The 22,673-nt window shown below is 38.0% G+C and overlaps 1 protein-coding gene across 1 annotated transcript; it reads right to left on the reverse strand.

The window, feature by feature from the left end:
• Nucleotides 1–384: 384 nt before the first annotated feature.
• LOC121874626 lies at nt 385–20,102 on the reverse strand. Its single transcript, XM_042378858.1, has 5 exons — nt 20,080–20,102; nt 12,632–12,779; nt 7,391–7,529; nt 5,080–5,185; nt 385–726 (listed from the first exon to the last, which is right to left on the reverse strand). Exons 2-5 carry the CDS (start codon nt 12,753–12,755, stop codon nt 589–591), a joined length of 507 nt encoding a protein of 168 aa, XP_042234792.1. The 5' UTR covers nt 12,756–12,779; nt 20,080–20,102; the 3' UTR covers nt 385–588.
• Nucleotides 20,103–22,673: the final 2,571 nt, after the last annotated feature.

A 22,673-nucleotide genomic window follows, 5' to 3' on the forward strand; every position in this document is an offset into this window, starting at 1 on the left:
TGTTCCAGAACGTCTGCCTATTTTCCCGTTTTTTTTTTTAAAGTCGATTTTCTTTTCGATTTATCTCTGCACGGGGGGGGGGGCGTTATTGCCAACACCAACCTAATTCGGGGCTTAAGGGTTAAGCCCAGTATCCTCAATAATTGTAATGAAAAGTATATCAAACAAACTTGGAGTGGCTTACAAACTCAATAGGTCCATGCCTGTGGCTCTCTGAAGGTCTTCTGTGTAAGATAGTTCTGAATCTGTGATGCTTGGAGGTACTACTGAACTTGGCAGTCATACTTGGACTTCTTCCTAGCTCAACAGGCATGGACTTGTGGCTCTTCTGTACCCAACAATGGTACTTGGGGCTTCCTAACTCAACAGTCCAAGACAACAAGCATAATTTATATTTTTTATAAAATGCCTAAAAAATTACATAAATATATATTTTAAATACATGTTTGGGGCCTTCCAAACTCAACAGTGACAGAGAGCAAGCATAATTTAAAAAATTATATTATGCCAAATAAATGACAACTATGCATTTTAAATACATGTTAATCTGTATAAGTGTATAAGTGAAGCAAAAGGACCACAAATAAATTATATATTCAATTTCTTTTTCTTCTTCTTCAGCTGTGCTGTTGGAACAACAGTTCCTTCAATTATCTCTTTAATTTTTGCTCTTCGTTTCTTTTCTTCTTCAGCTTCCATCTCATTTGATTCTGCTTTTGTTTCTAACTGTAATTTGAAGTAGATATAAATATATTAGTAAAATCAATACTGTATTATTTTTACATACATACAGTATTCTTCTAACCATGAGGATTTTTTCAAAGTAATCATAAATTTTCTTGAGTGACAGAATATCAAGATACATTTAAGTCTACAGGTTATAAACCTGAGGTTCTAAAGACTCCTACCATTATTCACCGAACTAATTCAACTATAAAAGGGAATTTCAAGATCAGTCCTTCATTTACAGCCTAATGCCTTGCTCAGGTGTCTTAGGTATCTGAAGTCAACAAAATACAGGATTAAGGAGGCACAACACCTCCAAATACTAGTTAAATAATACATTTGATGGGAAGAATTTCAACTACAGACACTCCCCAGCTTATGGAAAGGTTCAATTTGTGGACCCTATCTGGAATTGGAATTTTCTGCAAACCGAAAATGACCCTTCCATAAGGTAAATATGTACTGTACCCTGTACTGAATCACAAATGGCATCTCACAAGGGGATGTCCTCAGCCGCCTTATGCATAATCCTCTGAAAATAGTGGTGTTACACCGAACTACAATAATTACCTTTCATAATAACATTAATTCTTGCACAACCCAAAAAATTTTATAATGGGACTTACGGGAGGCATTCTGTATCCTCAAATTTCTGTAACCTTGGGAGTGTCTGCATATGAAGGGCAGAGTTGTCAATATCTTTTTACAGCTATTTTAAACACTTGTGTGGGTTAGCTATGATTACTCAATTTTAAAACTAGTTGCCTTTCCTATTGCCAACCCACTTTTACAGAGTGGGAGCTAGGCATTGCATATGTTTCACTCAACCTGTGCAATCAGTCATTTCACAAAAATGACCAAAAACCTCAATCACCTAACAAAATGCATGCTTCACCCAGGTCAGGCTAGGTTATGAATAAACCTAAAGTTCCCATGGTTTGGTAGCACTAAGGTGTGGACCTGGTGTCTTTTAGCAAGTGTAGCAAGTCCTTGTTATCCGTGAGTTTGCCATCCCTGAATCCACGTACTCATGAGGTTGGACTAGGAGCAGCATTACATCCTCTTGGGAACTTTTTAAAAACAAAGTTGAGAAAAATGGTGCATTGCACAGTTTTTCTAGGCACCCAAACGACTGTAACGGCATTAACTGACTTGGTCTATAAATATGATCCTTCTATGGAATGTAGCATTAAATTCAAAAGAGAAGCAGAAAATGCTGTAACATTTTACGCAAAGATTTATAAAAAATGAAAGAAAAAGCACAACAGCTTCCCATAACTAGGTACCCAACCAAATGCCAAGAAAAAGTGAGACAACCATGACCAAATTGGAACCCCAAGACTCTCCTCCACCATCTTCTCCCACAGACCAGCCTTCTAGCTCTCAACCCCCCCACCTCTCCCTGATGTCAGCCTCCTTCCTCTGCACGGACCCAACCTCATATGCTCGGCATCATTGCTGCTTTATCCTCCTAATAATCTGAGGATCCAGATGACCCACCAGTTCTCTGTGATGCCACAGAAAAGGAGCAGTAACAAAATCAAGAACTTCAACATCATTGCCACTATCATCATAATAGACTTCTACTGTAGTTCATCATTACTGCAAGCTATTCTCTTCAGTATCAAGACTGTTAAAGGTATGTATAGTGCTCTATGTACATATTTGTTATTTATCAAATTGTATTTAAATTTTGTTGTACAATATTATTTGCTTTGATTTTACCCAATCTGAATGCAGTGTGCAAATTAAAACATAACTCACATTGCCAGTCAGCTGTGGCCTGTGAGATGGCTACGTAGTATGCACATTGTCATTGTTACATATTATGAAGCTGTAAAGGTTGTGGAAAAATCACTCCAATACTCTATTGTAAATTAACAATAAAGAATATATAAAACTGTAAAATAAGAAAAAGTAAGAGCATTGGTGTGTATCCTGTTTGAGAGAGGTGAATATATGTATAGAGGCAGTAGGCAGTTTGTCAAACAGCACGTCTCACTAGCACCTGTGCTGTAAGTTTACATTACAGTAAATTATACAGTATAGTATGGTAATGGAACATTGTGCTATCTGCATCCATTTCTTGTCCCTATCCTCATGGGTAACAAGGACTTGGTGTATATACAGGTGTGATGAACTGTGTACCCTCAATCATGATTCACTATGAAAGATCCCAGAAATTCAAATCTGAATCGCACTTAGATGCCATAGGCCTGACACCTGCATCTAAACTGAGACTCATATGCGACAGGCTGAGCTATGTACCAAGGAGTTTGGGACGCTGCCGAATTGTGTGGGTCCTGCATACCAATTCAACAACATTAACAAACTCCTGAAATGTGGTACATACATAAAACACCCAGATCTGTTTCAGGCATTCCCTGATTTGCAAAAGGATTCCATTCCTGGAAATCTCTCATAAATCACATCATCCTTTCCCATGTACAGTACTCCCATTATATGACTGAGATATGTTCCTACACATAACTTTTTACACTAACTGTAATAAAATTTTACAAGAGATATTTTTAATTAAAATTTTTGGTGAACACAGAAGTTGCTGAAAACTGTGTTATTAGCTGTGATGCAGTGTTACACTGCGAGGCCCACCTAAGCCATAAAATTTTAATTTTGTAGTGACATGCGAAGAGTGAGTCTTCTGTAATGTATGTTCTTACAGTTTGAGGTGTATTTTTTTATTTGCTCTGGAACTGATCTTTCATAAGGTTTTGCCTGAAGATGAAGGACTAAACTTAAGCATTTTAGCTTTTATTATTTCAACGGACATCAGTTCACACTCTAAGATACTACCGTAGACACATCAGCATTCTCTGTCGAAATATCCTGAGTCATTATCTTCCCACTGTTTCTGTAATGATCCTGTAAACCATTATAAATAAATCATTACTGTAATGTACATGTACAGTATTACTGTACTGTATACACTATTTTTTGCTTAAAACAGTACAATACTGCATGTTGTATTTTCGTTGGTCTTTAAAAATTGACCAGTTCCGGTATGGGTAACCCTGAGATGCCTGTATTAGTACCTTGCCATCTTGTAATGCTACAAAAAAAGACAGGGGGGAGGGAGAATGATAACTTTTGGATTTTTATTTTGTAAATCCCAACATTGAATTTTATTTGTATTTTTTGTAACTTCGGATTTTTGGAAAGGTGATCTTTGTAAATCAGATACTGCCTGTATGAAGAGATCAGTCTGTACAATGGCACTTTATAGCAGAGTCCACAAAATATGGCATAAAGTGCTAAGGTTAATGTGATGGTGAACACTCCTAATCATTTGCCTGAAGTAATAAATTTTAGACTCACAGATCCTGGTTTTATCAGGATAAGGCTACAAAAGGAAGGTCCACAAATTTTCAAATTAGTTATAGTTAACAATATCAGGAATCTTGGAACCTTAGGTTTTCAACCTGTGTACTTATTTGGCTATATAAGTAATATCTCTGTTAGCCAAAATCCCTCAAACCTGGAACTCTCCAATAGCCGGAATTGAAATTTCCGAGGGGAAACTTTTCCGGAAAATTCTGAGAAAATTTTCCCGATACCCAGAAAATTCCAGGATGGGGAATATTTTACCGGGTTCGAGAGATGATGTAATGAGCAATCTATGGAACTTTCAAGAACATTTTTTCGTTACCCGGAAAATTCCGGGGATGAGGGATTTTTTCCGGCTTTGAGAGTCGTCTCGTTACTCGGAATCTCTCATTCCAGGAAGTGATCTGCACCAATTGTTCCGGTTAACAGAGATATCACTACTAAGTCACCCTAGTCAAACATCAGGCAATATAATAATCAAATTTGTATTTTGACGAACATTTCTCTCTGTCTCCAAGTTGGTGTAGAGTTTCAAGAAATCAGAAGAAATAAACTACTGTAATGGGATTGCCATACAGAAAAAAAATCCAGAGGGAGGAAACAAACCTGAGAACTGAACACTTAAATTTGTTATCAAAGAAACCTACTGGAACAAAACCCCAACTTTGTATTTATGCATGTTGACAAAATTTGGCAGATTTTGCAATGTGCCTATGAGGGTAATATTCTCAAGTACATAAATATCCAAATATTTGAATAGAAATATACCTGTATGTAACTCAAACATAAAATTGAAGTAGTGATACAGAGATCAAGAGGAAATTTAGCAAACATTTGAAGGTAACATGCAAGTGATTTTTATTTGATTTTGGTAGATGAACAGTTCAAATACCCATGGTGATGAGCAACAATGAAGGGAGAAAATACTTAAGCAAACAATGTATTCCCACTAAAATACTTTCACATCTAATTTAAATAATCATTCAATGTCTTTTAAGGACAACTTACCTCCATTAATCTTTTGTTATTTTGACTGCCCTTACTGGAAGTTATTGGTAAATTCTTCTCATTGTTTGGTTTTGAGGAATCTGCATCTTTTCCAGAGACTGAATTCCTGAAAAATTGAGACCATATTACAAAAGCAATACAGTACTATTTTAAATTCGACTTTTATCAATAATACAAGCAGGTCCTTCTCAACGAGCTCTATGCATTTCTGAAAAAGACCCATTTTCCTATAGGATCCCATGTTAAAAGCTGATACAATACTTGTTCCAGCTCAAAATTTTTTGGACTCAAAATGCTGTGGCATAAACTTGGATCCACTCCAGCCCAAAGAACTTTGTTCTGTGATTGGTAACTAGTGTGGTACTGTAACATGCATATGAATACCGTTACAAGTGGCAACACTGTATATAATATGTGGTGTGAGGTGAATCTTGAAGTAGTGGCAGCAATGACAAAAACCTATCACAAACCATTTACAGCTCCTCCCCGACTTATGACCTACTCGACTTACGACCACCCGCACTTACGACCTGCCTCAGTCGTACCAAAATTTTGTCAAATTACGTATTTTCGAGTCCCAATGTCAGTACACAGACAAAATTTTCGTTTGTAATTCACTTTAAAATGGCTGGCAAGCTTAAAAGTGAGAGTTTTGTGGTGCTGAGAAGAAAAAGAGACACCCATTTTAGATTTTCTATGTACTGTATTATTTAAGCATTTTCGACTTACGACCTGGATTTGGGTTCCTAACCCCGTCGTAAGTCGGGGAGGAGCTGTACATTACAGTACTTAATAAAAAAAATAATTTCTTTTACTTTTACTTCTATCCTCTTCACCACTGATCGGCTCGTTAGCCGCTTGGATGATCGGTCACGTCTCTGTTACACACTGTTGGCAAGTACTGGGCATGCACTGGCTCCTGAATGTACATGAACCTACTCCAGTGTTGGTCAACATAACATACAGGTACAAGGGATCCCCGACTTACAAACATCCAACTTACGATCGCCCACCGATACGAACGAGGTTAAACTTTAAATTTACAGTATTTTATTTACCTGATGACTTACTTTTTACTTTCAGTTACTGTATTTTGTCATTCTATTTCTTTTTCTCTGTTAAATTAAATAATTTTTTATGTATACAAGGACTTAAGCTATGATATAGTGGGATTTTAAACATTGTTCTGTAAGCACGGTAAGCACATAGTATGGTTTTGACTTTCGTACATTTTCGACTTAAGAATGTCCTCAGGAATGGAGCTTGTTCATAACCTAGGGACCCCCTGTACTGTAATAGGGAAACTAACATAACTAACTGAGAAGCTTCAAAACCTATAAATTTTCTACAAAAACTGACAAAGATGAGATGAAATGCTGAGGTACACAATTTGTCATTTGTAAGAGCTTCATTAGTCAACAATAGTGTACTGCAATATTGTTGTTGGCCAAGATGACATGACTTCATATCCTGCAACCATAGTGAAAAATGACACTGATGAGTTAAAGATTCACTTTGTGAGATCAGTATAAGTTGACTCAAGTAAAAGGCTCTATAACCTGATTAATGTGCCAAGACGTAATTAAATACTCAAGTAATACCTCTTAATCTGGAAGTTGCATAATACGGTAAACCCTTGCTATTCATGAGGGTTGGGTTCCAAGGAATGGCACCTTAGTTCACTGCTGTATACCGTACCTATACTGTGTATGAGAAACTTAGGTCACCAATACTACTCTCCTTCGTATGTGGAAGATTGGAGCTTGATGAAATGTACTGTACACTAGGATGAAATCTGGCTACTGAAACATAGGGGGATCATCAGAATCACTGTTGGAAGAGGGTGATGCAGTGGAGGTTGGTGGAGAGGCGGGTGGTGGAGAGGCGCATGGCAGGGAGGCGGGTGGTAGAACAGTGGCAGCAGCTGACTGAGTAGGCGAATCAGCTGGGCAAGCGGCTGGTTCTTTCTTGAAAAACGATGCGATTGGTAGTCGTTTCCTCTTGGCTTTGAGGTCTCAAAACGTTTCACTCCATTAGCATCACTAGCACTGACATTAGACAGTCTTTTAGGGGCCATTTTACACAGAAACACTGAAGTTTTGAGTACAACACAAGAGATGCTGCATCGCAGGCAATGGTTGAGGACAAACAAAGGGAGAGGAGACGCTGCTGGCGCATGGGGGTGACTTGTTGCACTGCAGTAGAGGCTCATAAGCTAGCCACCACCTGCTTACCGCAAATAGTAGAAATCACTAATTGCAAACCTGCGAATAGCAAGGGTTTACAGTACAAGAATAGAAAGGTGACTTACTGCTCTCTAGTAAGATGCTTCATAATGAGTGGATAATGAATCAGATGATCTTGCATGACTGTCCAAGCTCCATTAACTACAACTGACTCAATTGCAGATTCAATTAAGTTGTCTTTATTCCTAGTGGTCTTGGAGTTTTCTGTAACAAGATAAGGTAAACTATATATTATACTGTATTCAAGAATTTCACAAGAGGAAATCAATGAACCTTTATGGACTTCACACATAAGTCACCATACATGGCATATGTAAGTTTGCTATTTGATCTGCAGAGGTGGATAGTAATGATGTCAAACTGGTTTGTTACTGAGATGAAACAACTATTTTAAAAACTAAGCTACTTGAAAGTCAATTTTCTTGGTACTTTTACTTTTAACTGAGTAACATTCAGTTAATTATTGGTATGGTAATCAGAAATCAGAGTGTGTGCAATACACTCCCAGCCAATCAGAACTCGGCATAGAGCACATACTATGTTCCTACCAGTCAAAGCAAAGGCATTGGGGTGGAAGAGAAGTCACCCCATGGCACCATTTCACCCATAAAATTTTAGTTCTCTTGGTGTATTTGAAGATTATTTTCTTTAAATCAACACTGCACTGCATTATATATTGTCAATATGAAAAATATATTTCAAAATGACCAATAATTTGCTTGGAAACACAGAAAAAAGCGTTTAGTTGAAGAGAGTCTCAAGCAAGATGTTACCTCCAGTGAAAACAGAGAGACTAACGCCTGTTTGCTGTGTTAAGAGGCTGGATGCCGCGCATTAAACTAGTCACTTTACCTTCAATTATGTTCAATAATTGTTGAAATGACTAAAAAATTGAATATTAAACTTTTAAAATTATTGAATAGTATAAACTTCTTGATATTGACTAAAATAGTAAGGAATTTAAGCCCTAGAACCGATTAATGTATTGGCGGACTAATACTAAAGCTGGTTGACCGGCCAGTGCAAGCGAAAACATGTTGAGGTCGGTTCGTAAGAAATTCGTTAACCGAATTTAAGAATCTTATGGGAGGCAGTTTGTTAACCGAAATTTCGTTAACCGAGGCGTTCGTTAACCGAGGGACCACTGTACTATGAAATTTTTTGTATGGGCAGCTAATATCCATTGAATTAGTTAATGTGCTTAGAAAAATTTATATATTCAAAATAGTATTAATGTGTTGCACAATAAAGCACAATTAATTATCTAATATTGTAATATTTATTTATTGAGTCGATCAGCCGAGAAGGTTGGACAACTACAGCTGGCTGCCTCCTGCTAGTAAGTTCACCCCAACCAGTGACGTCACAACTAATCACAGAGCTTTTCGCAGTCACGTGACTTTTTAGCTACTTTAACCCTTATTTTTGACTTTTTGGCCCAATTTATTTTAAAATACCATTACTATAGTGAATTTAAGCATTTTCTTTACCCATTGACCTGCCATCTTATGAAAAAATTCTGACCGTCAACTCGCCCATTGCACGGCTAGTATATTAATCTCCACACTTATTCACATTTTGCTCAGACGTCCACAAACATGTGTGAAACTAAAGAGTTGTCCCCTCGAGTGACTTGTTTTCTCTAGTGAGAAGTATCGTCCATTTTCTGTATTGCCGGAAGTCCTCTGTAATGTAAATTTAAATTTATGATGTAACCTGTATGAGTAACTTAAGTCAGATATGCCAACCAGGAGCTGAAACATTCAAGCAGTATTGAATATATGTTAAACACTTCATCGATCTTTAAGTGTGATGTAGTGTAAATTGTATTAAGACAATGTGTTTTGACTGCCAAACCAAGATTGATAACAATGTTTACCCTCTCGTGAAGTTATATCTCTGTGATTGACAGACCCCAGGGAATCCAATGAGTGTATTGAAATTACATGTACAGTATTACCCCGCCTAACGCGGTTTCACTTAACGCGTTTTATCATATACGCGGTGCCTCGCCAGAGCTGAACTTTCACTTAACACGGATTTTTTCCACATATACGCGGTGAGTGTCCGGCTCGAGACGCTATTTTTAGATTTTCCCCACCCACCACCCTGCCTGACTGCCTGTTTTAGCCCATAAAATTCATACAAATTACCCGACCAGAATATAATTTACATTGCTGGAATTCTTATAATTTGGTGATCATTTTGAATATAAACATCATATATTTTGCATTAGAGATACAAATTTTAGATAAAAATTTTTCTCAGAGTAACTATGTTATCTTTTGTGCAAAATATATGACATTTATATTCAAAATATTCCTGGTCTTACAAGGAATCCAGCAATGTCAATTATATTATCCTAACTTTAGTTTGAGGTATTATTTATTACAAAAAAGTTAAATATTCTGGTGTTCCCACACATCTGGTGGGACGGTTGGTGGGGGGTGGGGGGAGGGAGGGACCGACCGACCATCTGTTACCCTGTGAAAATATTTTTATTTTTTTTATTAACTAAAGATATTTGTTTTAGCTCATAAAATTCATACAAATTACCCGGTCTGAATATAATTTACATTGCTGGAATTCTTATAATTTGATGATCATTTTGAATATAAACATCATATATTTTGCATTAGACATACAAATTTTAGATAAAATTTTTTCTCAAATTAACTATGTTATCTTTTGTGCAAAATATATGACATTTATATTCAAAATATTCCTGGTCTTACAAGGAATCCAGCAATGTCAATTATATTATCCTAACTTTAATCTGAGGTATTATTTAATACTAAATGTTAAAAACTCTGGAAGGGAGGATTGGTGGGGGGTGGGGGGGAGGGTTGGGACTGACCGCGCGGTTGGAAGAGGGGGGGAGGCAAGGTGGGGTACTTTGATTGACAGATAGTGTCATGAAGATTATTTTTTTTTTTATTAACTGAAGATATTTGTTTTAGCTCATAAAATTCATACAAATTACCCGGTCAGAATATAATTTACATTGCTGGAATTCTTATAATTTGGTGATCATTTTGAATATAAACATCATATATTTTGCATTAAACATACAAATTTTAGATAAAAAATTTTCTCGAGGTAACTATGTTATCTTTTGTGCAAAATATATGACATTTATATTCAAAATATTCCTGGTCTTACAAGGAATCCAGCAATGTCAATTGTATTATCCTAACTTTAGTTTGAGGTATTATTTATTAAAATTTAGTGGTTTTCCCCCAAAAATTTCTCTGAGAGGGAAGAGCCGGCAGTGTAGTGTGAGAGGGGGAGGGAGTTGAGTCCATTATTTGAATGGACATTAACTTGGCGACTGTATTTCTCTATTTCTCTTAAGTATTAATTGTGTGCATGTACCATCATAAAATTAAGATGTTATTTTTACTACAACATAGGTATGTGCCTTCAAAAAGTGGAGTTTGGGGGTCGGGCCGGTTTCTATTGGAATTAATCCCATATGTTCTGTTGTTCACTTAACGCGGGACCCTCTGGGTTTAATTGACCGCGTTAAGTGGGGTACAACTGTATTGTAATTTTTGTATTAAAGAAACTCATTAATCTCATGAGCAGAACCTGTCAGCTGTAGAAAAACTCTGAATTGTAACACTATACTTGTGAATAGGTCTAGGTTGTGGTTGGCCAGCTCACCAAGGAGTGTGATTACCATAGGAAATTAATATAGGCTCATGGCCTAATTTTCACAGCCCGAGGTTTACCGTAACTAAGACCAATGAAAATGCATGTAAATGTATTGAGGGTGGTAACACCGGGGGTATAAAACAGAGCGTGCAGTTTGAATAGTCATGACTGAATGCCTTTCTCTCGTCAACCAGGTACATTACTCCGTGTCACACCATGATACTAAGTGAATTTAATTTAGTTGAATATTATTGTGCTGAATATGTCAGTGTGCCTGTTAATGTAATTAAAGTCTTAAGGGTTAAGAAATTATGTTCATGCACCATCTGTTTCCTTGCACGACATATTATATGACATTTGCATTTTAATTTCATATCATTCCAAAGGCCTTTCCTTCATCAACCAGGAACTGTGTTGTTGGAGCTACCGAGAGATGGTGGCCAGTGCCAGATAGGATGTCTGACACAGAATGTCTTTAATTCACCGGCATCAAGATCTAGAGTGGATGGCGTCAGAAGAGAGTAATAGGCCTACGGGTGTGGCTGTGTCCGCGAGACATGGGTCGAACCCCGAACACAGCGGAGCCTAGCCATGCGTCACAGAGTGTAAATGCCCAGCCTTTGTTTTGAATACAAGGGGCGCAAGCCTGTGGTATCATCCTGTATGCATCCATAATTGTTCTGTCTCAGGTATCTTATTCCCACCTAGTAAATGAATACCAATGTATCCTGTGGTGTAAGGAGTGGTAATAGGTTGCATCACTTACTCATGGAGTCATGAAAACTGTGTGTGCCAATGTAACCTGAATCCCCAGTTCAGTATTGAGAATAATAACACGTACTGTACATGAATAACAATCTTGTGACGGGTTTTGAGAGGTGCTATGAAGTATTAGTAGAAGTAGTAATGTGATTGAAGGGCTGATGACTAATCTTTGTTGTGTGTCACTGTCATAGAATGTTACCAGTAACCTATAGTAATTTCTACTGAACATTGGCCTTGCTAAAGTTGAATACTTGTTTTGCTGACACTGAAGTAAGGCAAAGTGGTCTTTGTGATTTGTATTAGTGTTAGCATAAATATGGCCAAGTCTTGAGTGAACCCCAAGAAGTGGGTCATGTGTTTATGTTCTGTTAAAGTGTTCAGGTACTCAACTTCGTTTTTAATAAATCATCTTTATTGTATGCTGGGATATCATTATCCCTGCAGTATTATCTTTGTTTCTTCCCCTATCTTAGTAAAATTAAATTAAATTGAATCCACTTGCCCAGACCTCGCCATGCTACTATATGTTTAAGAGATTACCCTGTATAGGTTATAGTATGTATAAGAATCTAAAAAGTCACATAACTAAGAAATGGGCAGCAGAATGAATAAATAAACTAAGTAAGAAACTAAAGTAAATAAATACTTTGAGAAAATGAAGTAGAAAATAAAACAAAAGTAAAAAGAAAGAAGAGATAAATAAAATAGATTAAATAATTAAATAAACACCACTCTTATAAAATGTACAGCAGCAGTGGGATCCAAAAACACCTTTATATAAATGAATGTCTGTAAAATGGAAAAAGATATCCGCATTCATTATTACTGCTATTACCTACAAGTTACAAGTCCTCTCTTTCATAATTTTTTCCTTCAATACTCACTGACAGGTGACTTCGTATTTGACTTGACATCAGGAAGAAGTTCGTCCAACTGTCGTTGTTTCTGTTCCACCTCCGTGGCGAGTTGTTTCACTCTCATGCTTAGATGTTGAACTTGGACTAACATAGGTGTGACCCAGTGATGACCAAACTATAAATATCACCAAACCGTAAATAGTACATATTATATTATATTATATATTATACCTGTATATTATATTATATGAGGTGTTGAGAATAGCAAGGGTGAGATGACCAAATTTTGGAAAATCTGTTTTCTATGGTTCCTGGTAGCTCAAACCGTGCTCTCTTTCTTGCCCCTTTCCCCGTCAAATTAAGTTGAAAGACATTAAGGATCTGATGACGCACATACTAACCGAATACCAGCAGTTCAATGTGCACCTGGTGACTGAACAGGAAGCACAGGATGCTGCAGCAGTCGTCAACAATGAGGCTTCACCAGATGACGACATGCTGGATTTATATCTGCCCCACACTTCAGGCAAGCAGATCATGACTGGTTATGGTGAGTATGACTGTTTTCATTATTACCTATTCTGACTGTGTTTTTGGTGTCATCTTGATTAAAGTTCCACAAATTGTATATCCATCTGATAAAACATGTAATTACAGTACAGTCGGCCCTTAACATTTGCAGGGGTTAGGTAACAGAGATACCCGTGAATGTTAAAAATCCGTGTACTATTGCTGCCCCCCCCCCCCTAAAATATCCTTGGTCCCCCATGTCCTTATTTACCGTATATACCTGTGTGTAGTTCGAGTTTTTAAGACCAAATTATTTGGCAAAAATTGGGGGTCGACCTCTAAACGGGTAATAGTTTCGTTAGGTTGAAAAATATTTACCAGTAACTACCAGTAAACAATGGAAACGATGCGCCAACACACCACCAGCTGTGAGTGTCGGTACAGTTGCCAGGGCAGATCTCTTGCGAGCCCAAAGTAGCCAAATCCATGGTATGGTAGCACAGGACGATGTAAAACAAAGTATTCATTTATTAAAGTTAATTTATAGATACTGGACATAAATTTTTGTTCATTACATTTGAAACATCAACCTTTGTTAATTAAATTTGAAACAAGAGAAAACTACGATACTGGATTTTCATTAAAATATTACATCACAAGTATATTTTACCTTAACTGTGACTGAATGAATATATTCTCGGAAATAAATATGGAAATGTAATATTTTTGCTGGAATGACGTACATATTATAGTGGGAAGTGGGATAAAATCATGACGAAAGACTTTCGCTTTCTTTCGTTGTTCAAAATATTTTACCGTAATCGCTTTTCGAATGGTTTTCAGTTAAAAAACTGTTGTACTCGTACTGTATTACAATAATATTCTATCCTATCATTAGCCTTATAATCCCACAACTGAAAACCATTCAAAAAGCGACTACGGTAACATCTTTTGAACGAAAGAAAGCGAAAGTCATTGCTTTCGTCACTTTCCACTGTAATACGTACATCATTTCAGCAAAAATATTACATTTCCATGTTCTCAGAAATAAATGGTAGTTTTGTTGAAACGTAATGTACAGTATTTAACATTAAAATGCAAAAATAGCTATAAAAACAATTAATACACCCGTAATGTACTGGCTGGCATCTCCACTCGTCCCTGCTCCCGCCAGTCACCTCCTCCCCGCTCTACCCCTCCGCCTCCTCCACATCGTCACTACTGTTGTATTACAATAATATTCTATCCTAATTGACTTGAATAAATACTACGATACCATATTTCTGAATATTTTCATTAAAATCCATCCAAATAATTTTCCTTGCCATCGGCAGCACCAAACAGCTTCTCCCAGTCCTCTCCTTGAACAGGGCTAGAGGGTACGTGTTTTTCGAATCGTTTTCAATTTAAAAAATGTTACATCACACGTATATTTTACCTAAACTGCGCCTGAATGAATATATTCTTGGAAATAAATAGGAATTTTGCTGAAACGTGATGTATTTCAATGTAAAATAGGACAAAATACATGACGAAAACAAAAGACTTCACCTAACCTTCCAATGTTCAAGAGATGTTACTCGTTTTTTTAATAGTTTTCGGTTAAAATACTGTTATATTACAATGATATTATATTCATACTGTGCTTGATATACTACATTAACAGAAATGAAATATTTTTGCTGAAATGATGTAAGTATTACAGTGGAATGTGGGACAAAATCGTGACTAAAACAATGACTTTCGCTTTCTTTCGTTCAAAAGATGTTACCGTAATCGCTTTTCGAATGGTTTTCAGTTAAAAAACTGTTGCATCACAAGTGAATTAGGATAGAATATTATTGTAATATAACAGTTTTTTAACTGAAAACCATTCGAAAAGCGATTACGGTAACATCTTTTGAGCGAAAGAAAACAAGTCATTGCTTTCGTCACTTTCCACTGTAATACGTACGTCATTTCTGCAAAAATATTACATTTCCATATTCTCAGAAATAAATAGTAGTTTTGCTGAAACAATGTATTTCAATGTAAATTAGGATAAACTACATGAAAACAAAAGACTTTACCTAACCTTCCAATGTTCAAGATATGTTACTCGTTTTTTTAATAGTTTTCGGTTAAAATACTGTTATATTAGTGATATTTTATTTATACTGTATAGCGATACTAATACATTCACGAATGTAATATTTTGCAACTACAATGTGATGTCAACACAAGGGTGTGGTTTAGCCCGAGACTGACTGAGTGAGGGAGAGCTATGCGTGTGTGTGTGAGGTTGCGGGAGGCGGGCGGTGTCCCCGTGTTCTGTGCAGCTCATGAGTTGAATGGTAGCGATTTGAATGTACTTCAGTACTTCAATGTAGAATATTCCTCTGGCGGGGCAATCTGCGTGTTCTTGAATCCGTGAATGCTAAACCAGCGTATGTGAAGGGCCGGCACTTTGTATTACTACTGTATGATAGTTTTTACCATCAGAAATCAGGCATATTATGGAATGTTATACCGGATACTTTTTCAGACATTCATGATGTATTACCCCAAACCTACAAAAATAAGACAAAATGAAGAAATTTGATAAAAAAAATTATGAGTTATGGACCAAAATAGGAAAAAATCAAATAAGTTTTCTCAAAACATCGTTTTTGTCAGCTTGCCCTTGCTACTCTAACACCTCATATAATATATTATATTATATCATATCTACACACAGGATGGACTGAAGAGATTGTGTTTGGGAGGGGGAGGGGGGGTAATTTTTTACCAACTCAGCACTCAGCCTATCGAATTGACCAACTAACTCAGCCTATCGAATTTGACCAACTAACTCAGCCTATCGAATTTGACCAACTAATAAGGATTAAAAGAAAAATGACGAAGTAAAGTAAAATTTTCTTTTATCGAATGTTTAATTATTAAACCTTAGCACAGAAATTTGATGGGTAGTACAATCTTTATTCAAATAAAATGAAATACCGGCAAATATGAAAATGAAAATAAATCACAACTAACCAGTTTATCTGTAAGACGCTCAGTTCAAACTCCCATCTATATGATAAGTCATTTAGTTGAGAAGAAATACTGAAGACAACAGACTGCCTATCTCCATCCCATGCTGCTCTGACATTCAGCTTTGTCAACTCTGTTAACACTAGGCTTGATATCTCCCTGATGCCAGCCTCTATGCATGGAGCCCACACTGACAAATACAAGAGTACTGTACAGTATATCTTATATTAGTTGAATTTAGAAACTGATAAGTAATACCTGTATCTCTGTTAGCCAGAACTCCAAGGCCCAGAATTGAAATTGGCTCAAAATTTAAAAAAAAAGTCTCTCAATTTTGGGTCTGTGAACGAGCTTTGAGGTTGGAAATCTAGCTAATTTTCTGAGAAAATTCCGAGAAAACTACTGGAAAATCACCTGGATAAATACTGAAAATGCACCATTCTGGAAAATTCCAGAAAATCCGGAAAACCTTCAATTTTTTCCAGGTCTGAAGTAAATTCCAAGGATGAAATGAGGCATCCGATTGATAGTGATTAATCAACCAAAATCATGTTTTGAGTAAATTGAGGGTAAAGTTTACCAACATTCAATTTTTGTTACTCGTAACCAACCATACGAGGAAATTTAATGTCGTTTAACCTGACATAAGAAATATGCGAAAAATTTAGATAAGTATATGAAAATCTATTTCAAAGTGAAGTATGTGCTGTGGAAATGCCTGAATGGCAATATTTTGGCTGTCAAGGTCCAGGGTTGGAGATTCAGGTGTGAAAAATAAAAACGTTACTCACCAATCCTGATACTGTGTGTAGTGATGGAAGGTAGGGTGATAGGGGTGAGGTTAGTACTGCTGCCTGCCGTCACCAGGGTCGACCTCATCTGTGTATGCCACTGGATCCTCTGCCCTGCAATGACGTCCTAAGTAACCCCTTTCCTCTCAGGAATACACTTCATCAGGTGCTCGATGTCGCCAGTTTCTTGGTGGTCAGTGCTACAGGTTTGTCATTTCGGTTGTAGAGTCACGGAAGCCAAATTGAAGGTTGGGAGGTACTTCCTGCCGTGCCCTTTCTACAGCCTGACAAATTAGGGGTATGTGAGGTTGTATGCTGTCTTGATGCTATACCCCTCCTTGTAGTTGTTGGAGTAGGTGAAGGCCTTGGCATCACTGAAAAGGACCCCTTGTTCATGGCATTTGGCAAACTGTGAAACTAAAACAGAGACATCCAGGAAGTCCTCCCTCTTCATTTTCACAACTGAGAAAAGGTTTTGTGGCTACACCCTGATTGCTGCAGCATAGCATTCTAGAGTATAGGCCTCCATCTTCCTGAGGGTCTTCTATGTGGCCAAAGTCACCATCACAGAGACAGGAGTGGTTAGGGACCATGAAAATGTGCTTAATGTCAGTGGGCCCTCATGAATGTAACGAAGGCAGGCTGAAACAGTGTAGGTTTTATTTTGCCTGCCACAGTTATCACTGAAAGTAACGAGTTTCATGACTGAAGTGGTTACTTGTGTCCTGATGTAGTGCATGACACAGCTGACATAGAAGCCCCTTGCTGTGGTTTCACTCCACAGATACATTGAAGCTTCCCAGTTTTGGCGTTTGGATCCCAAAGTTATATATCCACAGCTTTGCTTATAATACTGAACACCAGAGTTGATGGGGGAGGGGAGTGTCTGCTGCAGGTCGCCAAGATGACACACAGCTCACCATCATCAGCATACGCCTTCAGGTAGCCACGGGAACTTTTGCTCGCTTTCTGTGCAGGGTTGTTCAGTGCTGAGGCAGTCGAATTCCTGCACATTCTTCATCTTGTCTGTGGCAGCAAAACTATGGCAGCTCCTATCACAGGTGTTGTAGGTGTCAGCCATAGAAGAGAAAACAAAGGTTGAACTCTTGATTGAACTCATCCTGATAATGGTGGTGGCTTTATGATTAGGATCTTGTTCCTTCAGCCAACTCCTGATACATCCTGCACATAGCGTGACGTTCAACTCCGATGATAAGTATTTCAACCTGGAGTTTTAGCACGGCTGTAATGACTGCTAACTGCTGCATAACTATTAATGTGTTCAATCACCAGCTGTCTTCTGTCTAAACTAATACTGAGCACGCTGTGATGCAGCTGTCTTGCCCCTCATGTCCTCCTCCACAGTCCCAGCCACACACACACCTTCCTCAGCACAGTCCTCACACGCTGTTCAGTAACCCGTGAACAGAGTATTAGGCATTCCTACACACTGTTATTGTCTCATTCTCGTATATCACACTGTATGTAATAGTACATAACTTACGTGAGACACAGTCAGCACACAGTACGAAACGCCAACATGCCCAGAGGTTTAGAGTTTACTTATGTAAATGTTCTGTTTATCAAAGTTACCAAAAGTCCAGAAATCATAAAAACTTCATTTATTTCACCAGCTTGGCCACAGCCATCCTTGCATGCAGGGCCAATAACACTTTCCCCACAACTTTTTCGTTCTCACACTGTACTCGTGCCAGCGTTCTTTTTCTGCTTTGTCACCTCTAATTTCCACTTAGTACTTTCGTCCCCCCACACGGGTGCCTAGGACCCTCTCCTGCACTATCACTCTCAGATGAGGATATAATGAAAGTAATAAATGCGGAACTGAGACAGAAACAGACACCCCGCTGAGTGACCACCTGATTGGCTGCTGAAACCCATATCGCTGATCACGTCGCCCATCTGCCGATTGGACTGCATTATGTGGATTTGTCATTATCATTGGAAATTTAGCCCAAACCAATGACGAAGATGACTGAATAAACCCTAGGGTAGAGAAAGAGTCGGCTTCCTGTAGAAACAAGAATCTGATTTGGGCGACATTGGTTGATTTGTCACTATCAATTGCGCCTCAAATAATGCATACAGTAATTCTGGAAAATTCAAAGAATTCTGGAAACACCCAATTTTTTTCCAGGTCTGGGAGCAAACTGAGGATGAAATAAAGCCATTCTGAAAATTCTGAGAAACTTTTCCATTGTACAGAGTACCCGGAAAATTCGAGGTTGTAGGATATCGGGTTTGAGAGTTGTCTCATTACCCAGAAATCTCTTTATCAATTATTCATGTTTAAGGGATATCACTGAGCAGGATGTAGTGGTATCTCTGCTAGCTGGAACAATTGGTGCAGAGCATTCCAGGAATGAGAGATTTCCGGTAACAGAAAAGTTCTGAGTTCCAGAAATTGTCCATTGCATCATCTCTCCAACCTAGAAAATTATCCCTCATCCCCAGAATTTTCTGGGTAACGGAAAATGTTCTCAGAAGTTCCAGAAATTGCCCATTACATCATCTCTTGAACCTTGGAATTTTCAGAAAATGTATCTGATTTTCATCTCTCAATCCCTGAAAAACTCCCCCATCCCAGGAATTTTTCAGGTATCAGGAAATTTTCTGGATTTCCAGGAAAATGCCTCGAAATCCCAAAGCTGTAATTTTCCGAAAATTCCAGCTTTGGGAACACTTTTCGAGAAAATTTAAATTCCAGCTATCGTGAAAGTTCCAGGTTTGAGGGTTCTGGCTAACGGAGATATTACTTTATATAAAATAACTAAATTAATAAAATTAAATTACAGTAAAACTTTTAAGGGCTCTTCTATATAATTACATATAAAAGTTTCCATAATACTTGGCAAATAAACAAAGGATTTTACTGAAAGATTCATCTCCTTTAAAATCACTTTGTCAAAATCAAAGTCAGAGACTAAAGGATTTTTATAACCCTATGAAAATAATATTTTGTGGAACCATGATAGAAATATCTTTACGATAACTAAATACAGTATACAGTACTATCCAAATTTTTTTGCAAATGGCATAAGAGGACACTGTGTTACATAAATGGTAATTAATGTAGTGAAAACAAAAACTGTACTGTACTGTATTTAAAATTACAAAAATAAACCCAATTCTCCTGGTTATTACCTCTGCTTGGTCTATGATGTATTTTGCTCTGTTTTCACCCCAGAGTCCACATCCATCTGTCACCATTAACATGAGCCTGGTCACTTGTTAAGGATTTGCCCATCCACTGGGGACCCATACTTGTAATGCTTGCCACACTGCTTCCTCTATGGGTGTCCATACTTAAAGATGTCATTCTATAAAACACCCAATGTATTAGTTCTGTGCTGTAGCTACCTCTAATATCTTGCAATATTATACATTCTTTTAATTTATGATAAGGTAAAGACATTCCTACTGTATGTAAAATATAGCTTTAACTGTACACTGTAATATTAAAACATAAAATTGTTGGCATATAAAGAGCAATAATGAAGGAAACAAATAATAATAGTGAAAGTTTAAAAAGAGCAAAAATAATATAAGTCAGTGGACACACTGTGTTGCAATTCAGAGAGATAACCTCGGCACTCACCTCGAACATACCTAGCAACAGTGATCTACATGTGGACCCTCTGACCTCCACAAGTCACACACAGCTTCACAGTGTAAACCCTCTGATACTTAAAACTTTATACCTTATAATTTTTGTGCATTCTGCATGTAGGATTGTGTGTGCAAATAAAAAAAAAAAAATTACATATATCTGTACTGTATCTACACAAAATTATGAGTTACAAAATAACCATAACAAGTAGAGATGTGTCATACAGAGCGAATTTTTTTTTTTTGAGTTTGAAAAAAATCGGCCCATGGTATTAATGATGTAGTTCTTTATGTGGAAGAATCATGTGATATCTTCAGATTTGAAAGTTTTCATTTTTGCTAGGTAAATTTTAACTTGAAATCTTATGAAAATTCAGTATTCACCCTTTTTACCAACACCACTAAATAGCTTATTTAAAGTAAAGTAAATGTATCAAATTAATTTATTAGGATGAAAATGATCCAGAATAATTGAAGCGAATGATCTTGACACATTTATTAAATTTAATATTCCTTTAGAAAACAAAATCATCAAATACAAAAACCGGTTTTACTACTCGACCCGTTGCTGCTGCCATAGAGAACATGTCTTTCTTGCTTCTGTTTCTACTCATCACCTCCCTGCTGACCACCTGAGCTCGGATGTAGCCTTCCCTCCTCTCCTGGCTGTACCGTGACTGCTGGCCTCGCTCACTTGCTGTACACAACGCTCTGCTCTCTGGGTGTGCGAGGGCTGAGCAGGGACATGCATGGGGTTGTCCAGAAAGCTGGCTTGAACAGTGGTGAGGCTGCAGGTAGAGGGAGCTCACTGCCAGCCCCCTGGATTCATTATCCAGATCTATGGGGTCTTGGCACCTAGATTGACTTCAGAGTCTTCCTGGCCTGAAGGAATCATCATCTTAGATCCTCTCATAGTCTCATATCCAGGATCTTTGACTGCCACTCTTCTCTCCTCCCTCATCCTTACTGCAGGCATTGTCTGCAGAACTGCCTCCCGGGATGGGCATACCAGGAAGATCTCCTCACAGTCTGCTCCACAATCTGAACAACCTTCCTTGGCTGACTCCTCCAAGCTCCAAGCTGGAAGAGAACATGCCTCGGACCTTCAGAGCGATGAATTGACCTTGGTGGTGAACCAATTTGGCAAGTGAACACTCACGATGAATTGGACAATAAGTCTCTCCAGGTTGTGAAGCTGGTTCCTTTCAGTTTATGATGGGCGACCCAAATTCTGCAAGAACCTGAGAGAGCCGTTGTGAGCCACCTAGAATGTGAGACTGGACCTATCTGCAGGTAAGCAAGTCTATCAGGCATGACCCCAGTTTGATGGCACTGCAAATCATGTAATCAGTACTGGTCAGTACTCCAGGTCGTCCAATGACAGTATGTGCAAGCTCAATGAGTGGAGGGCCAACTGTGATTTTTCAAAGCTCGGATTTATTTCTAACTCAGTGGCAGAGTCCAGCATCTTGCCAAGAGAGGACCCAGACCATCTGTTGTTTTGAGAAAAGTCTTGCCATCCAGCTCCTGGATCAGATGTCCTGATGGCAGCTACCGTTGGTGTGGAGGGTCACAAACCATCAGACCAGCTTCCTCCCAATCTTCAGCTCTATCCACTGTATGACCCCCCCCTTGCCACCTGTGTGTTCGTGTTGGTGCTGTCCTCAATGGCCTGCAGGGTCTGGTCACGTTCCTCTCTCTGAGCAGTTCACAATGTTATCTGCCACTATCTCAGCTGGTTTCCTGATGTCATCTTTCTCTGGAGTGAAATGCCACAAATACTTCCCTCCTGGTTCCACTGCAGCAGGAGTAGTGTTCTTCCTTCACCATGGCAGAACAACTTGTCCCAGAATCTCAACTTTCATGAACACTTTAGTGTCATCCTTCACCATCAAAGAGACAAACAATTGATTCCCATTTCTCTTATCCCTTATCAAACTCCTCTTCTAGGTACTGACAAGTTTCTCTGGCTCTCTTCTTTTGTTATGATCTATCACCAATTGAACATCATCGGTGTTATCGACCACGATCAATCCAGGCAGCTGTTGCTATCTCTGCAGTTTCTCTGAGACCGGTGTGGTGTGGCATGCTGGCCAGAGCTATGTAAAGGGATATCTTTCCTATTTCGA

Source organism: Homarus americanus, unplaced genomic scaffold, assembly GCF_018991925.1.
Source record: "Homarus americanus isolate GMGI-L3 unplaced genomic scaffold, GMGI_Hamer_2.0 scaffold53023, whole genome shotgun sequence".
In the NCBI taxonomy this organism is placed as follows: domain Eukaryota; kingdom Metazoa; phylum Arthropoda; class Malacostraca; order Decapoda; family Nephropidae; genus Homarus; species Homarus americanus.